This window comes from Nothoprocta perdicaria, unplaced genomic scaffold, assembly GCF_003342845.1.
Source record: "Nothoprocta perdicaria isolate Ctin4 unplaced genomic scaffold, notPer1 scaffold_186, whole genome shotgun sequence".
Lineage (NCBI taxonomy): Eukaryota > Metazoa > Chordata > Aves > Tinamiformes > Tinamidae > Nothoprocta > Nothoprocta perdicaria.
Window position 1 is genome coordinate 828,853 of NW_020455049.1, and position 14,519 is coordinate 843,371.

Below are 14,519 nucleotides of genomic sequence, written 5' to 3' on the forward strand. Positions count from 1 at the left end.
ATATTCACCTGGCATCTAACAACTGTGGATCTGGCTCCAAGATACCATTTAAAAATACAAAGAATTAATAGAAAGGAAGACCCTCCTCTCGTTTTAGCTGGACAAGCACACATATGGCAAGAGTAGCATGGCTATCCACAAGAAATGTCCCTTCTACCTCCAGTGGCTGGCAGAAGGGACCCAAGGAAAATATTGGTGCTCTTGAGAATTTGCAGAAGTGCTAGCTCTGGGGACGCTCTCCTGTAAAAGTCACCATACTATTCCATAATAGTATTCCATAATAGTAGGTAATGAAGCCTTTTCTGTCCAGGCACTGATATTCCACTCAACCTTGCGGAAATTCAGTGCCGTAAATATATAAAGAAAAGAATTCATGTTCTAGAGAAGTGTGGATTGAGAGTCCTCCATAAGAAGAGATCATAACCCATCCAGGGACAAGGAAAAGGCAGAGGTTATCTCCACCGGACTTGGCTAACCTCCCTTCCACCAGGTATTTCCATCACTACCATACAGCATTTGGAAATGTGCAAATATCAGTCCAGCAGTTGGGTGCCTGAGGCCATGCCCCCTCCTACACCACCAGACAAGTTCAGCAGGTCTGATTCCTGGTGACAGAGCTTCTTTGCTTACCTGCCTTTGAATCCCATCAGGTACATCCAGGATTGCAGCCACAGGTAACATGAGTCCTGGTGCCAGTCTGTCCTCCTGTAAGCCGTGGGCTTCTAGCTGCAGAGCAGAGTGATCCCCCATGAGGAAGACCTTGCAAGTGGACTGAGAAAGCTGTATCCCCTCTCTGCCTCTGGATTCGGGGCCACTTTTCCCCAGGGCATGTGGAGTTGCTGGAACCCCGTTACATGCCTGAACATTCATGGCTTTACTGTGGGCAATAGCTCTGGTATTTTTACTGAAATAACACCAGCCCCACTGATCTCAAGGGGCAGTAGCATAGCTAGAAGTGCTTCTGGGGGGCGTCCTTTAGAAACCACGAGAGCGATGCACTGCAAGGCTTGGCGGGAGCCAAGTTGCTCGGGAACAGCACACTTCTTGCCATGCTTTCATAACCACAACGTGTTGGCCCAGAGCTCGCTGTTGCAGCTGCAGGCATTGCTGGGAATAGGCAGTAGGGCTGCACAGAAGGAACGGTGGTGGGAAAGAGGCAGACAAGGGGACAGTATCAGAGCACGTCATGGGATGCACAACCTTACCTCATTAAAAGAGGGCACAGAGGGAAAGCTGGACTTGCGGGTGCAAAACCCAGCGAGGTACAACCTGGTCCATCACCCTGCTCCAGGACCAGCAGCCGCTGCACAGGCTGCCCTCACCGCAGCTCAGCCATGAACGTCGGCAGCAGTCCGTGCGTGGCAGACAGCTCAGGGAAACTCCTCTTGGCTGCTRTCTGCTTTCTATACGCAATCCGTCAAATACTCATGAGTAACAGGCACATCATGTTAAGGGAACCTACTCGGGCCACGGGCGACCAGAGGAGACAACTGGATACGCTTTCTAAATCGGTCATAGCCATTGGCCATGATTTTTCTCTGTACAATTAGCAGATGACTTAATTCTTTTCCTAATCTGAACTCTTTCCGACTTGTATCTGAGGAAGTTTGGTTTCCCAACTGCCTTTCTAAATTGGGATTGCGAACTTCAGGAGGTTGGTCAGCACTGAATTTCCACAGATATTCCTCTGTAATATTTCCCTAGAAAGATAAGTCTCATTCAGACTTTTCTCACCCATGGGGGACCAGGGATACTCGGGTGCTCTGCATACTCACTTTAAAACTGTGCAGTCCTCCTCCCTAAGCCCCAGGTAGTCCATCTGCACGGCAGAAAGTTAGTGATGGGTGGCTCCAGCTGTATCTGGAGCCTTTTCAAGCTGTGCTGCCTTTCAGCTGCACAGATGACAAACTTCTGATATAAATGCTTATGTCCTGCTCCAAAATATGGATGAATTAAATAGTATGATGCTTTGAACAGATTCAGAATATTTATTGAATGGCTTTGAAGGTGCAATAGCATAAGTGCATGTTTCTCCCTTTCTCCCATGTCTCCCCGCTGCTGGCCTCTCTGCTAGTTGCAATAGTTTTCCAGTTGGTAGAGGGAGCACGTGTTATGGCAGCATTGCTCAACAATTCCTCTCTTCACTTTCTCATATTCCTCCTGCTGGAATGGCAGTTCTTCTGCCTCGCCACGCAATGGCCCACTCACTGCCAGGAAAAAAAAAAAAAAAGAAAGAAAGAAAAAAAAAAGAAAAGATAAGCTGTGGGACTCCATGCAGCATCACCCCTGGCTACCCCTTTCAGACACCAACATTGGCCAGAGCCAGCTGGAAAACAGGAGGACCATTGCAAATATCTCCCCATGCAGCACCTCCAGGGTCTGCATCCATGGAAGTGCGAAGAAGGGTTCATCTGAGGGCTGGGTGCGTTTCCCAGGTGGTCCCGAACCGCCTGCTCCTGCTTGCTGCCTGCATGTAGCCTAGAGTCRAGCGCAGAAGCACTTGTGTGTGTTCGTGCTCACAGCTGGGGACAAGTTTTAAAAGGAATGTTAAACTGGGGTATTTGAACACACATAGTACTAAACAAAATGTGTCATTTGCTGATGGGAACTTGAAAACTTGTCAAGAAAACGTTTCAGGCTGCATGGATAAATTAAGAGGTCTTCAGTGACTTCAACACTAAAAGAAAGTGCACRGAAAGCGAGGATAAGATGAGGTTTCTAGGCCAGTATGAAAGTATAGCACAAGATGCAAAGTCCCAAAGTCCCCAAAGCATAATGTAATGAGCAAGACCCAAGAGTGACAAGAAATCATTGTGTTAGTGCACCGGGAGGAAAATTTAGAGAAGATTTATTCCAACATTTCACGGAAGATGATGTATCTAGTGGATATTTCACAATTTACTCATCTTTATCCTTCAGGTCTTCTGGGAGAAGACAGTAAGTACAACCAGCTCATGTGACAGAGAGGTATTAGCTCAGACTAAAATACTGGAAAAAGACCTAGAAAGTTTTTAGGCCTTTCAAACTGGTTGGCCCTAATGAAATTTTCCCTACAGTATTTAGAGAATTGGATAAAAAGACTTTTAACACATGTGATGATCTTCAGAAACATCAAAAACAATTCAAATAGACCATCTGGCCTTTCAGAAAAAAAAAATAGAGTAAATCTTCTCTGACATTATCTTGTTTCACCTTCCTAAGACCACTGAGACTCTTTCACAGGACAGTCACACACATATGCAGTACATATGCAGATATGAATGAAACCACTGCTCAGTGGGAGGAGGATGGGTGCGACATTGGTGTTGTAGTTAGAGGAGGTGGTAAAAGGGCTAATACTTGAGCTCAAGGGTTAAAATGAGCGGGACTTGGCAGGGGTCTCTCCTGCACCAGGTGCAGTTTAGAACCTCCATCAGTGACGCGGAGGATGGAGGAGAGAGTGTGCTTGCTGAATTTATAGAGGACATGAAGCTGAGAGGAACTGTGAGTACCCTTCTCCCAGGAGAGACATCATCCTAGCACTACAACGTGAGCTCTGCAGGTCCTGGCTGTGTCGAGATACACATGGGAAACACAGTGTTCAAAGGCAATGCTCCAAAACGCCTCAGCCCACCTACATTCGCATTTGGTGATAGAAGYGCCCAAACCTGGGACAGGGATCCAGCGCAGAGAGGGATCTCACCTCACATGCCCCTGCACATTCACTACCTGATGGTCACCAAGCCATGGAAATGCCACGATTCCAGTAGGTCCCTGTATGGCACAAAGCCCCAGACACCATTCCTAAGTGACAGCTCAGGAAGGGGATTAGCATCAGATACAGAGCACTGAAGTTGTGTTTTTTACTGCTGTGTTTCTTTTCTGCAAATCTGTTTCCAATTTGGAAATTTAACTGTTGATAGAAGACATTTGCTCACTACTTGCAGCTCCTCTGGAGTTCAAACTCAATCACAAGTGAAACTGAGAAGCACAGGACATGCCGTATCCCAGAAACAGAAAGTTCAGATAAAGCATTTAGGACAAGCTTGGGAATCTCCAGAGCTGTTTGGAAGCTGGTGTCCTTCAGAGTGGGACCAGGCAAAAAGGTCTGCCTTGGTGGCCCACAGTCTAGTCCATCTGGGGGCAGGGTAGGTGACAGACAGCAGAGATCTCTGTCTGCCAAAATTGCATTTTCATTGCTACCGATTAAAACAAGCAAACCTATTAAAAAAAAAAAAAAAAAAAAAAAGGAGTGAGGTGAGTTCAAATTGAAAATGATTTACGTGGATATAGGTCTAGAAAATATGACCTAAAAAGGCATATTGGAGAAGCTGAGGGTGGGAGATAGCTGAGAGCACTTTCAAGTTAGGCATGGTAAAGGTCTTGACATGTTTCGGAAAATTGCCATGAAGAATAACGCTGTAGACTTTTCCCCATGTCCACTGCAGGGAAAAAAAAAAAAAAAAGAATAATTTATGGCAGGGGCCATTGAGGCCGTTCAAGAGGAAGCATGGGAACAGACAGTCTCAGAAAGCAGGAAGATCTTCCTCACTGGAAGTTTTAAAGAGCCAGCTAGACGAGCATGGGTCAGGAAGGATACAGGGATCCTGCCCTGGGACAAAAGAAGRGCTTCTTGAGCTCTTCCCGCCCTTATTTTCCATGGGCACTTCCAGACTCAAGCCATGGCCACACCAGTCTGGGATGGGTGTTTGGCTGATTTTAGCCTCTGATTTTCAAGAGATAGGCAGACAAGCTTAACCTTTCAATGACAATTCCTTCTGCCCCATAAACCTCCTTCTCTACCTGTCCTCCCACCTGCTTTTCTAACCTGAAGATTTTTCATTGGCAATATGGTGTTTTTGATCAATTAATGCAACTCCTGCTATTCACCACTGAGGACATTACTGCTGTAACTGGTCCAAATGGTCCAAACATGGTCCAAAACAGTTGGACCTTTTAACCACATAGCATACAACGGTGGTCACCATCAGCATCTGRAGTCCTGGTTACCACCAGAGAGAAAGCTCATATTTCTACAATCAATCCTGACCCTTGTGCTGCACACACTCCTTCTCTCTGAACAGAAGAGCATCTGTACCATATCTGGGCCTCTTCCTCTCTCACAGACCAGTCTGGAGGGGAAAGCAGTTGTTACAACCATGCAATATCTTCACAAAGTGTCTACACATAGCATGGGAGTTCCTGCTTGAAGACAATTGTTCGAACAGCAGAACAGTTGTTCAAACGGCTGTCAAGGCACCTTGCCAAGTTCATGGGGAACCTTCACTTACCTAGAGGCTGCTCAATGTCYCGCCGGGCTTTGGGGGAGTAGAAGAAGCCTCTCTCTCCGCAGACCAGGTAGAGAGCCTCCACTAGGTGGGAGCCACAGAGGTGCTGGTTGGCAGCTGCGTGGCTGRTCCCAAGGCCAGAAAGAGCAAGGAGGGCCAGGAGAGGCAGGGATTGGATCCAGAGAGCCATGGTAACCCGCTGAGACCAGGGGTAAGATGGAGAGGAGAGACAGGGAGGCCTGTGAGGGAGAATTAAGTGGTTATCAGGCATCTTGTCCCCTTCAGCACCTTTGGCACAAGCCTGAGACCAAAGCAGCAGATTGACCCTCTGAAGGTTCTTGGGCTGGAGTAGGAAGGACATTTTTATGGACATGGCTTTGCACAAAACAGTAAACGACTGATAATTGTAGTCAACAGTCCACCCACATGCTCCTGCCAGTCCTTCCTGCCCTCCTTGCTCACTTCCTCCAAAAACTGAACCCCAGACGCCCACTTATGGGGCAACCAGCAGCCATGTGGCCACTCTGCCATCATCAGGTCCCATCATCAGCTTGGGGCTATGAGGAGGTGCTATCAGGGCGAGACTCTGTGAAAACTGTGGGATTAAATTCAGTCAGGATCTATGACTGCATGCAGAGGACCTCTCTTGAACTTAGTGCTAGAGACTGCAGCAGAAGCTCAAGTCTTAGATATATCATCACTGGCAAAAACTGCTCAGCTCTGAGGACGGGCTCCCAAAGAGGGCCCTGTGTGCTGGAAGACTCATTGCATTGAGCCTTCTGTTGCACCTGCCCAGGAGAGCAGAGATCAGCGGATGTCTTCAGGGGAAAAGCTCTCTGTGCCAGGTCAGAAGGGGCTGTTCTTTACGAGGGCCCCAAAACAATACAGCGTTCTCAAAGGCCTGAGAAGACCTAGTTTTCTTGGACAAGCAAACCAGCACTTGTCACTAGCAGTTACATTCACTTGAGCAAACAGCTTCACAAAACACAGGTAGAAGCTAAAAGGAGGTAATTGGACTTACCCGAAGAAGTATCAGTAAGTGATGGAGAGAAGTTTGCTCCTGGAGGTGAAGAGTGTCTCCCATCCTCTGTTTCCTGTATTTATAYGCTTTACATTAGCCCAAATTACACAAGACCTAGTCAGAAGCCCGCCTTTTCAGTGACGCCCTAGCCCAAATTTTTGCTGTTTGGGCACATTAAGTTCTCACTACATAGGATCAACAAGTCTTTAGGCAAGTTAAGAGAGAAGCAACTGTTTGCAGTTTCCATCTCATTTCATCTTACCTGTTTTTGCTTCTCCTGCAGCTCATCCTGAGCCATCAGCGACCCTTTTAACAGGAGGTAATGGTGCTATTAAAGTTGTAATGATTACACTAATGCTGGCAATAGGTACTGCTGGCATTGAGGTGGCCGACAGTCCATCCATCTCAACAGCTGTTTCTGAAGTACAAAATTAAAGGCAAACATGTTAATATGTTTAATTAATATCACCTCAGCAARTATGCTGCAATGGGACCAAGTTGTCAATGAGACCACGCCACTGCCAGGTGTTAGAGGAAGGAAAACACGTTATTGCAGTGAAGGCCACCTGAAGCCCCACTCACAGCCCACGCAATACAGAGCTGGAGACATGCACTCAGAGCCTGGGCTGCGGGAGGAACAACATCTGCATTTTGCAGGAAAAGGTGTGTGATGGTTTTAGCCCTGTGCAGGGCCAAAACTTGAAATTTTTAATTTTTTAACTTTGGCACATTTTGGACACCAAGAAACCTTTCCAGTAGATTCTAGTGCTTCACACAACTGGCAGTCTCCCATGATGAAGAAAGAGTCCTCAGAAATGTTTTCAGCTAGGGTTGTCATATTAATTTGTTCAGCTGATCATGTTCACGGCTTTTAGACAAAGTCTGCAGCAAATCTGAGCTTGTAGGTGATCTGATGGGCTTTGCTAGTTAAGAACCCTTCCTGTTTCTCCTCAATAGATGTGTACCCTGGGGGAAAATTTGGACACTTCTTTTAACTCCTCATCTTCTCCACCAGTTCAGGAGAAACATCATTTCACAAATACCATTTTGTTGCTGGTAGTGTTTAGAGCAACCACCATGTTCACTGTGAGCTGTTGCTGTGTGCTCATGAGATTAAAACACATCATCATTTTGCACTCATCATTATGAAGAGGAGCTCAGAAAAATGACTTAAATATAAACTAGTATAGCAAAGCCAAGCAAAGATGTCCATCAGAGTGAGGACATTTGCCCGTTACGGCTTCTGTTCTGATGAACATCACTCCAGAGTTCCCATGGATGGGAAGGGACCACTCTGCTGGCTAAAGGGTGGCTAAAAAGAAGAAGAAAAAGCAAGTATTACTATTTTTTTTCTACCTGAGTTTGCAGAGAGCCTGAAAAAGCTACCGTAAGATTTGTGATTCTGTATTATTTCAGTGTGTACCAACTTAGGTGCCAGCAAAAGCTTGCCCTGATGCCTCTATTTCACTGCTCATTAAATCACACAGGGGAAGTTTCAACCCACATAGACCTGCTCTGCCATGGCTTACACAGCCGTCATCCTGAAGTGGGATCCAAGGGCGGAAACTGCTTCTGAAGGCCCGAGGGGGAGTCCACCAAGTTTCATGACCCTGACACTGGTACCCGTTTTTGAAAGTAATGCGAATTACTCCTGTGAAACCTGCAGCCACTTCAGCTTTCTGCTCTCACTTTCACAACTCTACCCCATTTCCCGGACGGCTCTGTGCTATCTCGACCTACTTTCTTCTTTGCTGCTAGTAACATGCTTGTGCCCTTTCTGACTAAAACATGCTTTTCTTCCTTCTTTCTGAAAAGGCTTTCRGTCAGTGAAAGTCACTTTAAATGTCAGGGATTAGTTGCTCTTCAGACTTCCCATTACACTGAATTTTTAGGTTGCAAGTGCTGAAAAGGAGATATTTTGATCTTCCTGAACTCTTGCTTGCTGAATTCAGAATAAGTCTGATTCTCCATATATAAACATGTAAATCGTAAGGAAGTTCACTGATATCAGCAGAATGCTGGAAGAACCAGACCAGACTCTCAATTTCTTAAGCAGCTTCAGTAATTCCTCCCAAATACTTCCATCAGCATCTAGGCTGTAGCGAGTCCCATCTGCCTCTGTCATGGCAGTATCATGTGTTTGCTAAATGTCTGTGATTGCAAAAAGGCTGGGGAAAAGCACTAAAGCTCTGATGAGTGTGCAGGGAGGTGACTTATTTGCTCAAATGGATGTGAGACAAGGTTATCGACTATGTCCCCTGCTACGTYGGGCTCCCGTCCGCATGCGAATAAATCCAAGTTGTGATGTTCAACCAAAGTTAATAGCATCTCTGCACAGTGTGTAACACTATCGCTGCCTCCCTGCCCCTCAAAAAAATATTTGATGTACTTGAATGACCTAGTGGTATACCCATGAAGAGGGGCTCAGGTTTCAGGGAGATATGAGCGCAGGGAATTCACTTACTCAGACCTTCTTTCTGCCATGAGAAGATGGAGAGTTATTAACTCCACTGGATAAAACCTGACATTTCACTCTTTGTAAAGTAGATTTTCGGTGCTAGGAATAGTTCCTGAGATTTGTGTCACCCACAGATCTTGCCAGAGGAGGGGCTGTACTCTTTGTATCTTTGGCCTCATCACTGGTGGCAGCTTTCAGGCACCACAGAAGTGGCAGGAGATTGGGGAGAAAAGGAGGAGTGTGAACTCTGCCCTCCAGAAGAGACCGTGATCTCTCATTTCCAGCCCCGCATCCTCCCATCCATCATCATGGCCATGGAGTTGGGGAGGAGCCTTTGGGATCCCCAGTGCCTTGGAGGCAGCAGCGCACTCCGGTTGTTCATCCCTGCTCAGCCTTGCAACCACAGGAATGGGTCAGAGCAATGCGCTGGAAGATTTATTGAAAGGAAAAAAGATATCATACTGGCTCAAAGGCCAACACAAGCCAATTTTTTTGTAAAAGTTTCCTATAATGACTTTTTTTTCCCCTTCCAAAATATGATAACTTTGATTATTTATTGGAAAACGTATTTTCTTACCATAAATGGACCTTTGGAATATGAAAAATGTTAGCAGCGATTTAGAAAAATAGGCAAGCTAAAAAGGTTAACCAAAACATGGGTATAAACTGTGGAAAGTTTTGTCTTAGACGGAAAACTCCCGTGTCAGCAGCAAACTGAGAAAGGGGAGCAGACAGGGGAGCCCGTTTTTTGAAGAGAAAAGCTTTTTTAACAGGAAATCCCAGCTCTCTCCTTCCAGGTTGGGCTTCCCTGTGATTTTCTCTTGATAGGGAAGAGCTCGCCAAGCTCTCATTCATCATTTTTGCTCTCGTGGCCTCCCGCGACCAGCCCACTCAGCCCCCGCCGCTTCGGATCACCCAGATGAAAGGACTCGCTGGGTGGGAGCGGGCTACTCCTGACTTCTGCCCTTGGTGCTAAATCACCTCCAGACGTGACTTGAAACCACCTCCCTCGCCCCTGTCACCCCCCGACCCCGAGCGGTTGCATCAGTGGGGAGGTTTAGGCAATCCCCGGTGTCATGTAATCAAGTTTTACAGTCCGCTGCCAGCACAATAAAATCTTTACTACTGTAGATGTCTAGCATTTTCAAACCCTGTCCTGAAAAATCGCAAGCCCATTATGGGGGAACTAGTTAACGATTACAAGTTTGTGCAAGTTTTCCTGAAAGCAAAGGTCAGCTCTTGGGGCGAGCAAGTTCTCAGCAAGCACCTGGGGACCCAGAAACATGAGCGCTGTCTCCGGAGCAGCCACCGTGTTGAGCGGCCACCACTGGGGCTGCATGGCCTTGTCCCCGGGCTGTGGGTGGCCCGGTTGAGCAGACCCATRGGACCATCTCCAGCTGTTTGGCAGTGGTGTGCCCAGGTAAGGACCTGCCAAAGGCACTGCAGCAGTACTTGAAGCTCTTTCTCCACCTAATGGAGGCATGACCTTGGCAGGTCTCTGGAGACCAGCGATTGCGGACGTGTTGGGTTGTAGCTGCACGTTGCACCAGAAGCAGAGCAGAGATCAATGCCATGGTGATGCTGTGTGCTCCTTTTCGAGAGCAAGTTCTGAGGCTTGTGAAACAAGTTACCCCAAGGCAACACCAGCTGCCAACATATCCTTGCACCCAGCCATCAGGCCTGCCAAAAATGCAGCCCCAGGGCATTGGAAGAAGCTTTGGGGAGGGCCAGTCCCCAGAAGGTGCCCCAGCACCGCCCCTGCTACGCTGTCACATGTAGCCAGGGCAATGTGCTACCACCCCACCAGCAATGAGGATGCGAGCTAGGAACTGAAGGGCRGAGAGGTGAATCTGCACCAAAGAGGGTGCCTGATCATGTGAATCCTTGCAACAAATCCTGCGATGCCTACAGAGATACCTGGTGGCCTTCCTGGGCAGGTGGGGCAGGCACTGGGGACGCTTGGGATGAGGAGGCTGCTGCAGCAAGGGTGAGGCTCTGCAGCTTATCTGGAGCCATACAATGAGAGATGCCCTTGCTTCTAAAGGGACATTGTGCAAGCCAAGATGTAGGCCACTCACTGGGATAAAASTAATCTCAGCTGCTTCTGTAAACTAATCCAGGCTGGTGAGCTGTCCCCATCTCCCCTTTAGCAGTGGGCCCCGAGAGACACTCCTGCCAGACTCTGAATTTCACAATTTTCCAGGCTCTTCCAGGCCAGAGACATTATCTTGCTACTTAGAGCACAAAGGGTTGATTCATGAAATGGAGGGTGCAGCCCAAAGTCCAGTGTTGGTTACACCAGATGTTCCCACCCATTCCCATCACCTTGGTGTTGGCCTTTCACAAACAGGCTGCTCCAAAGCAGTGAGGAGAAGGTAAGAAGCACATCCAGACACCTGGAGATGCAGCTTCCTGACAGCAGATGCACCACAGGGCAGCTCTGAAGAGCCAGGAGCTCTTGYTAACAGACCAGGGAACCGCTCAGGACTGGTGCTGCTCCACAGATGGCTTGTTGGTGCTAGCTTCATGTAGTCTTCCTCCCCACATTGCTAGCACCCAGTGAGGGAAGCAGTTGTGCCAGTTTCACCATCCTTTCCTCTCTTCCCAATCTCAGGGCTCAAGGTCTCCTATGATCCAGACCCTTTGGTCCTCACACCTGACCACACAGTGACGCTCAGATCAGCCTCTTGGCAGTGAAGCCCTGATCTGCAGCCAGGCACAACTCACCTGGGAGCACTGCACTGCAAATTGGTTTGGCTGCAAAATTGACCTTATTTAACAATCTCTAAAGTTCCGAGAATCCTTCCCATTCATCTTGGGAAGAGCAAATGCCAAGCTATAAACATAGATGGAAAAAAAAAAACAGGTATGCTTCTTCTAAGCCTGTTAAAATATTACTGAACACAGAGATTTTTTTTTGAGAGGTAGAGGAGAAAATAGCACCTAGGAACTGCTAATAGTTGCTAGACACAGCTATTAGCAAACACAGCAGAACAAATTAGTTTGTTTATCAATGAGAAGATGAAATCTGCACCTATTAATGGCCCAAAAGCTGAGGCTGGCATAGACAAATAAACATTAGAAGAGGTGATGACACCCCAGTAGAGGAAAGATAAGGAAAAGCAAAAACAGCAAATAACTTCCATAGACACAAGAAACCCTGGAAAGTCCAATCAGCTCCAATCCAAAAATACATATTTTCAGCATTGATGCCATATCTGCCCCTYTTCACAAGCCAGAGCCATGGAAGTCCATGAGGGCAACTAAAATACATCTTCACCTGTTCCTCAGGAAATAACCATGAGCGATCCATTGAGTCCATCATGGAATTTCCCCTAGTGTCTAAAGTTGTAAGCAAGAAAATCATGGAAAGCACAATTGGAACACACTTTCATGATGACATCATGACTTCCCTAGCAGGTGAGAACATAGGCACCATGGAGAGCAAAARCTTAAATGAAACTGGAGAGGCCCTTGAGAACACATGAGAAGATCTAGTCTCACGCCACGATGCTGAAAAACATAGGTATGATGGACATTAGCATAGCTTTCCTGATAATAAAATTAGGGGTTGTAAATGATATTGCCAGAGAACAGTGAGAAGCAATGAACACATTCTTGCAAGGCACTTTCTGGTGATGTTTTGACATCCCATTTTCCAGAATAAAACTGGCTTGAAAAGCCCCTCTTCTGTGGTTAAGAAGCTCTCAAAGATTTTAGCTGCTGTCGCTCTGGTGCCTTGAGGGCCAGCTTGTCTCCACAAGATGTGACTTGCCATCTGGGGTTACCTTGCACTGCTTCACCTTGGTGGCACACTCTGAGCTTCCATCTCACTACCAAGGCGGTGCAGGGAGGTTGGACTACATGATCTCTAAAGGTCCCTTCCAACATTTAGGACTCTACGATACCAAATCACCACCCACATGGGAATTAACATTGCACTGACCGACCCATGCACGTACATCCCAAAGGACCTTTTCTAGCATGGCATCTGATGATGATAACTAAATAAAYAAATATTCTTGCATGAAACTCCTTGAAGGTGTGTTCACTGCTTGACTTTATTGCAGCTCTGCTGGTTATTTTTTTCTCCAGAGACATCCACAGGGCCAAGAGAGGCTGTGGACTCATGGAGGGTCCACTCTCTCCTCTCCATCAACGCCACACTGTGAGACAGGCCACGCTTTTATAGAGCTCCCCATCTATCCTGCCAAGGCATCGCGACTCCCCGGGTCAAATACCATTAATAATCACCGGGTAAGCGGATCGCTTTGAGCACTTAAAGCTACTTTAGGGATTTGGAGGCAGAGCAATAACTAGCTGGGAGCTTCGCCTACCAGCTTGTTTAGGTTCCTAGACAAGGAGGTGTAAATCCTCCCGATAAGGCTTGTTAGTGTTAGAGGGCCAGCAGGAAGGGAGGGAGCGGGTGTCTCGGAGACAGGCACACGAAGCCCCAGGAGGGACCAGCCCTGGGCTCCCGCGTGCCTGGGAAGGGGCTCGGGGCACAGGGCGCCCCTGACAGCCCCATCAGGCGGATTTACAGCAGCGCGGGCTCCGGGGCCATCCATTCAAACGCCGCCGCTTATCGGTGTTTAGAGAGAGAGCCCCGATGTGTTCATTAGCGATTTGGCCTTTGCTGTAAATAGAGGGGCCCCGTGCCTCGCTCTGACATTTTTGTCCTTATTATCTTGTCTTGGCCTCAGAGGGAGGCGGGAGAGTTATTTAAGGCTGACCTTAGGGGAAGGAAAATGAACAACTCCCTCTCCCCACCCTGTTTTCCTCCCTGCCTTTGTGAGCAACAGCCCTGAACTATCTGTGTGATATCCCTGATCCTCCACCAGCCGTCCCTGCAAATATTTTGTAGATCAATTCACCCTGCTGTGCCCGGAGAGCTCACAGAGAAAATAACGACAGAGACACACAGCAGAACAAGCGTGCAGGAATAAAAAGGGACTTGGCACCATTTTCCATCCAGGAAAAGCCACGAGGACAGGCAGTGASCACACCAGGCGACAGAGCTTGTTGGGTCTTGCAGTCCCCTGCTTTGCTTTGAATTCCTACTTGTGTTTTGAGTGTGTTTCGAAAACACTTGATGCTTCCCAAGCAAAGCCTCTGGACATCATTGATAGAAACACGCAATGGTGCTCAGCTGGGCCCAGAGAGAAGCCTTTGGATGTGGGAAAGWTGTATGTTGAAGGTTTAGACTCGAACCCAAACCCACCACAATGCTGGTGCAGAAGATTTGGGGGACAAGCAAGGAGTCTGGATGGGTTCTATCCCTTTGGGAAAGAGTTCTTTAGTCACAACCCTGGAAGAAGAAACCCTGATCCATTGGAAACGAAGCACCCACAAAATCAAAAGGAAGTCCAGACACGATGCTCCTTTTGTTGATCTGTGGCCCCAAACTGCAATGGCTGCACAGGGGGAGCTGCCCAAGGTTGCATCAGTATGGTAATACAGACATTTTTAAATCTTTTATCTTTCCTAAACTTTTCAAAGCCTGTTAACAGCAAAACTCAGTTAATTTTTTTTTGCTGGATCGGTTTTCATGATATTTCTGATAGTTCTTTCTTTCGACCATGCCCRCAGAACAATCGCAGGACTGGCTTTCCCCTAGGGAATTTAGTGTTTTTCCAAACATAGTATCGGCAAGTCCTGGAAAACTGAGGCATTGAACTGTGAAGTGTAGCGCCTTCTTTTTGGTCTTTGGGGATAAGGAAGCCTAATGCAAGCTGGATTAGCACCATGAAGGACAGCTCAGGTCAGCCATGCA

The 14,519-nt window shown here is 47.3% G+C and overlaps 1 protein-coding gene across 1 annotated transcript; it reads right to left on the reverse strand.

The window, feature by feature from the left end:
• Nucleotides 1–2,070: 2,070 nt before the first annotated feature.
• Nucleotides 2,071–5,457, reverse strand: INS (insulin). Its single transcript, XM_026036815.1, has 2 exons — nt 5,271–5,457; nt 2,071–2,207 (listed from the first exon to the last, which is right to left on the reverse strand). The coding sequence occupies exons 1-2, from the start codon at nt 5,455–5,457 to the stop codon at nt 2,071–2,073; spliced, it is 324 nt and encodes a 107-aa protein (XP_025892600.1).
• Nucleotides 5,458–14,519: the final 9,062 nt, after the last annotated feature.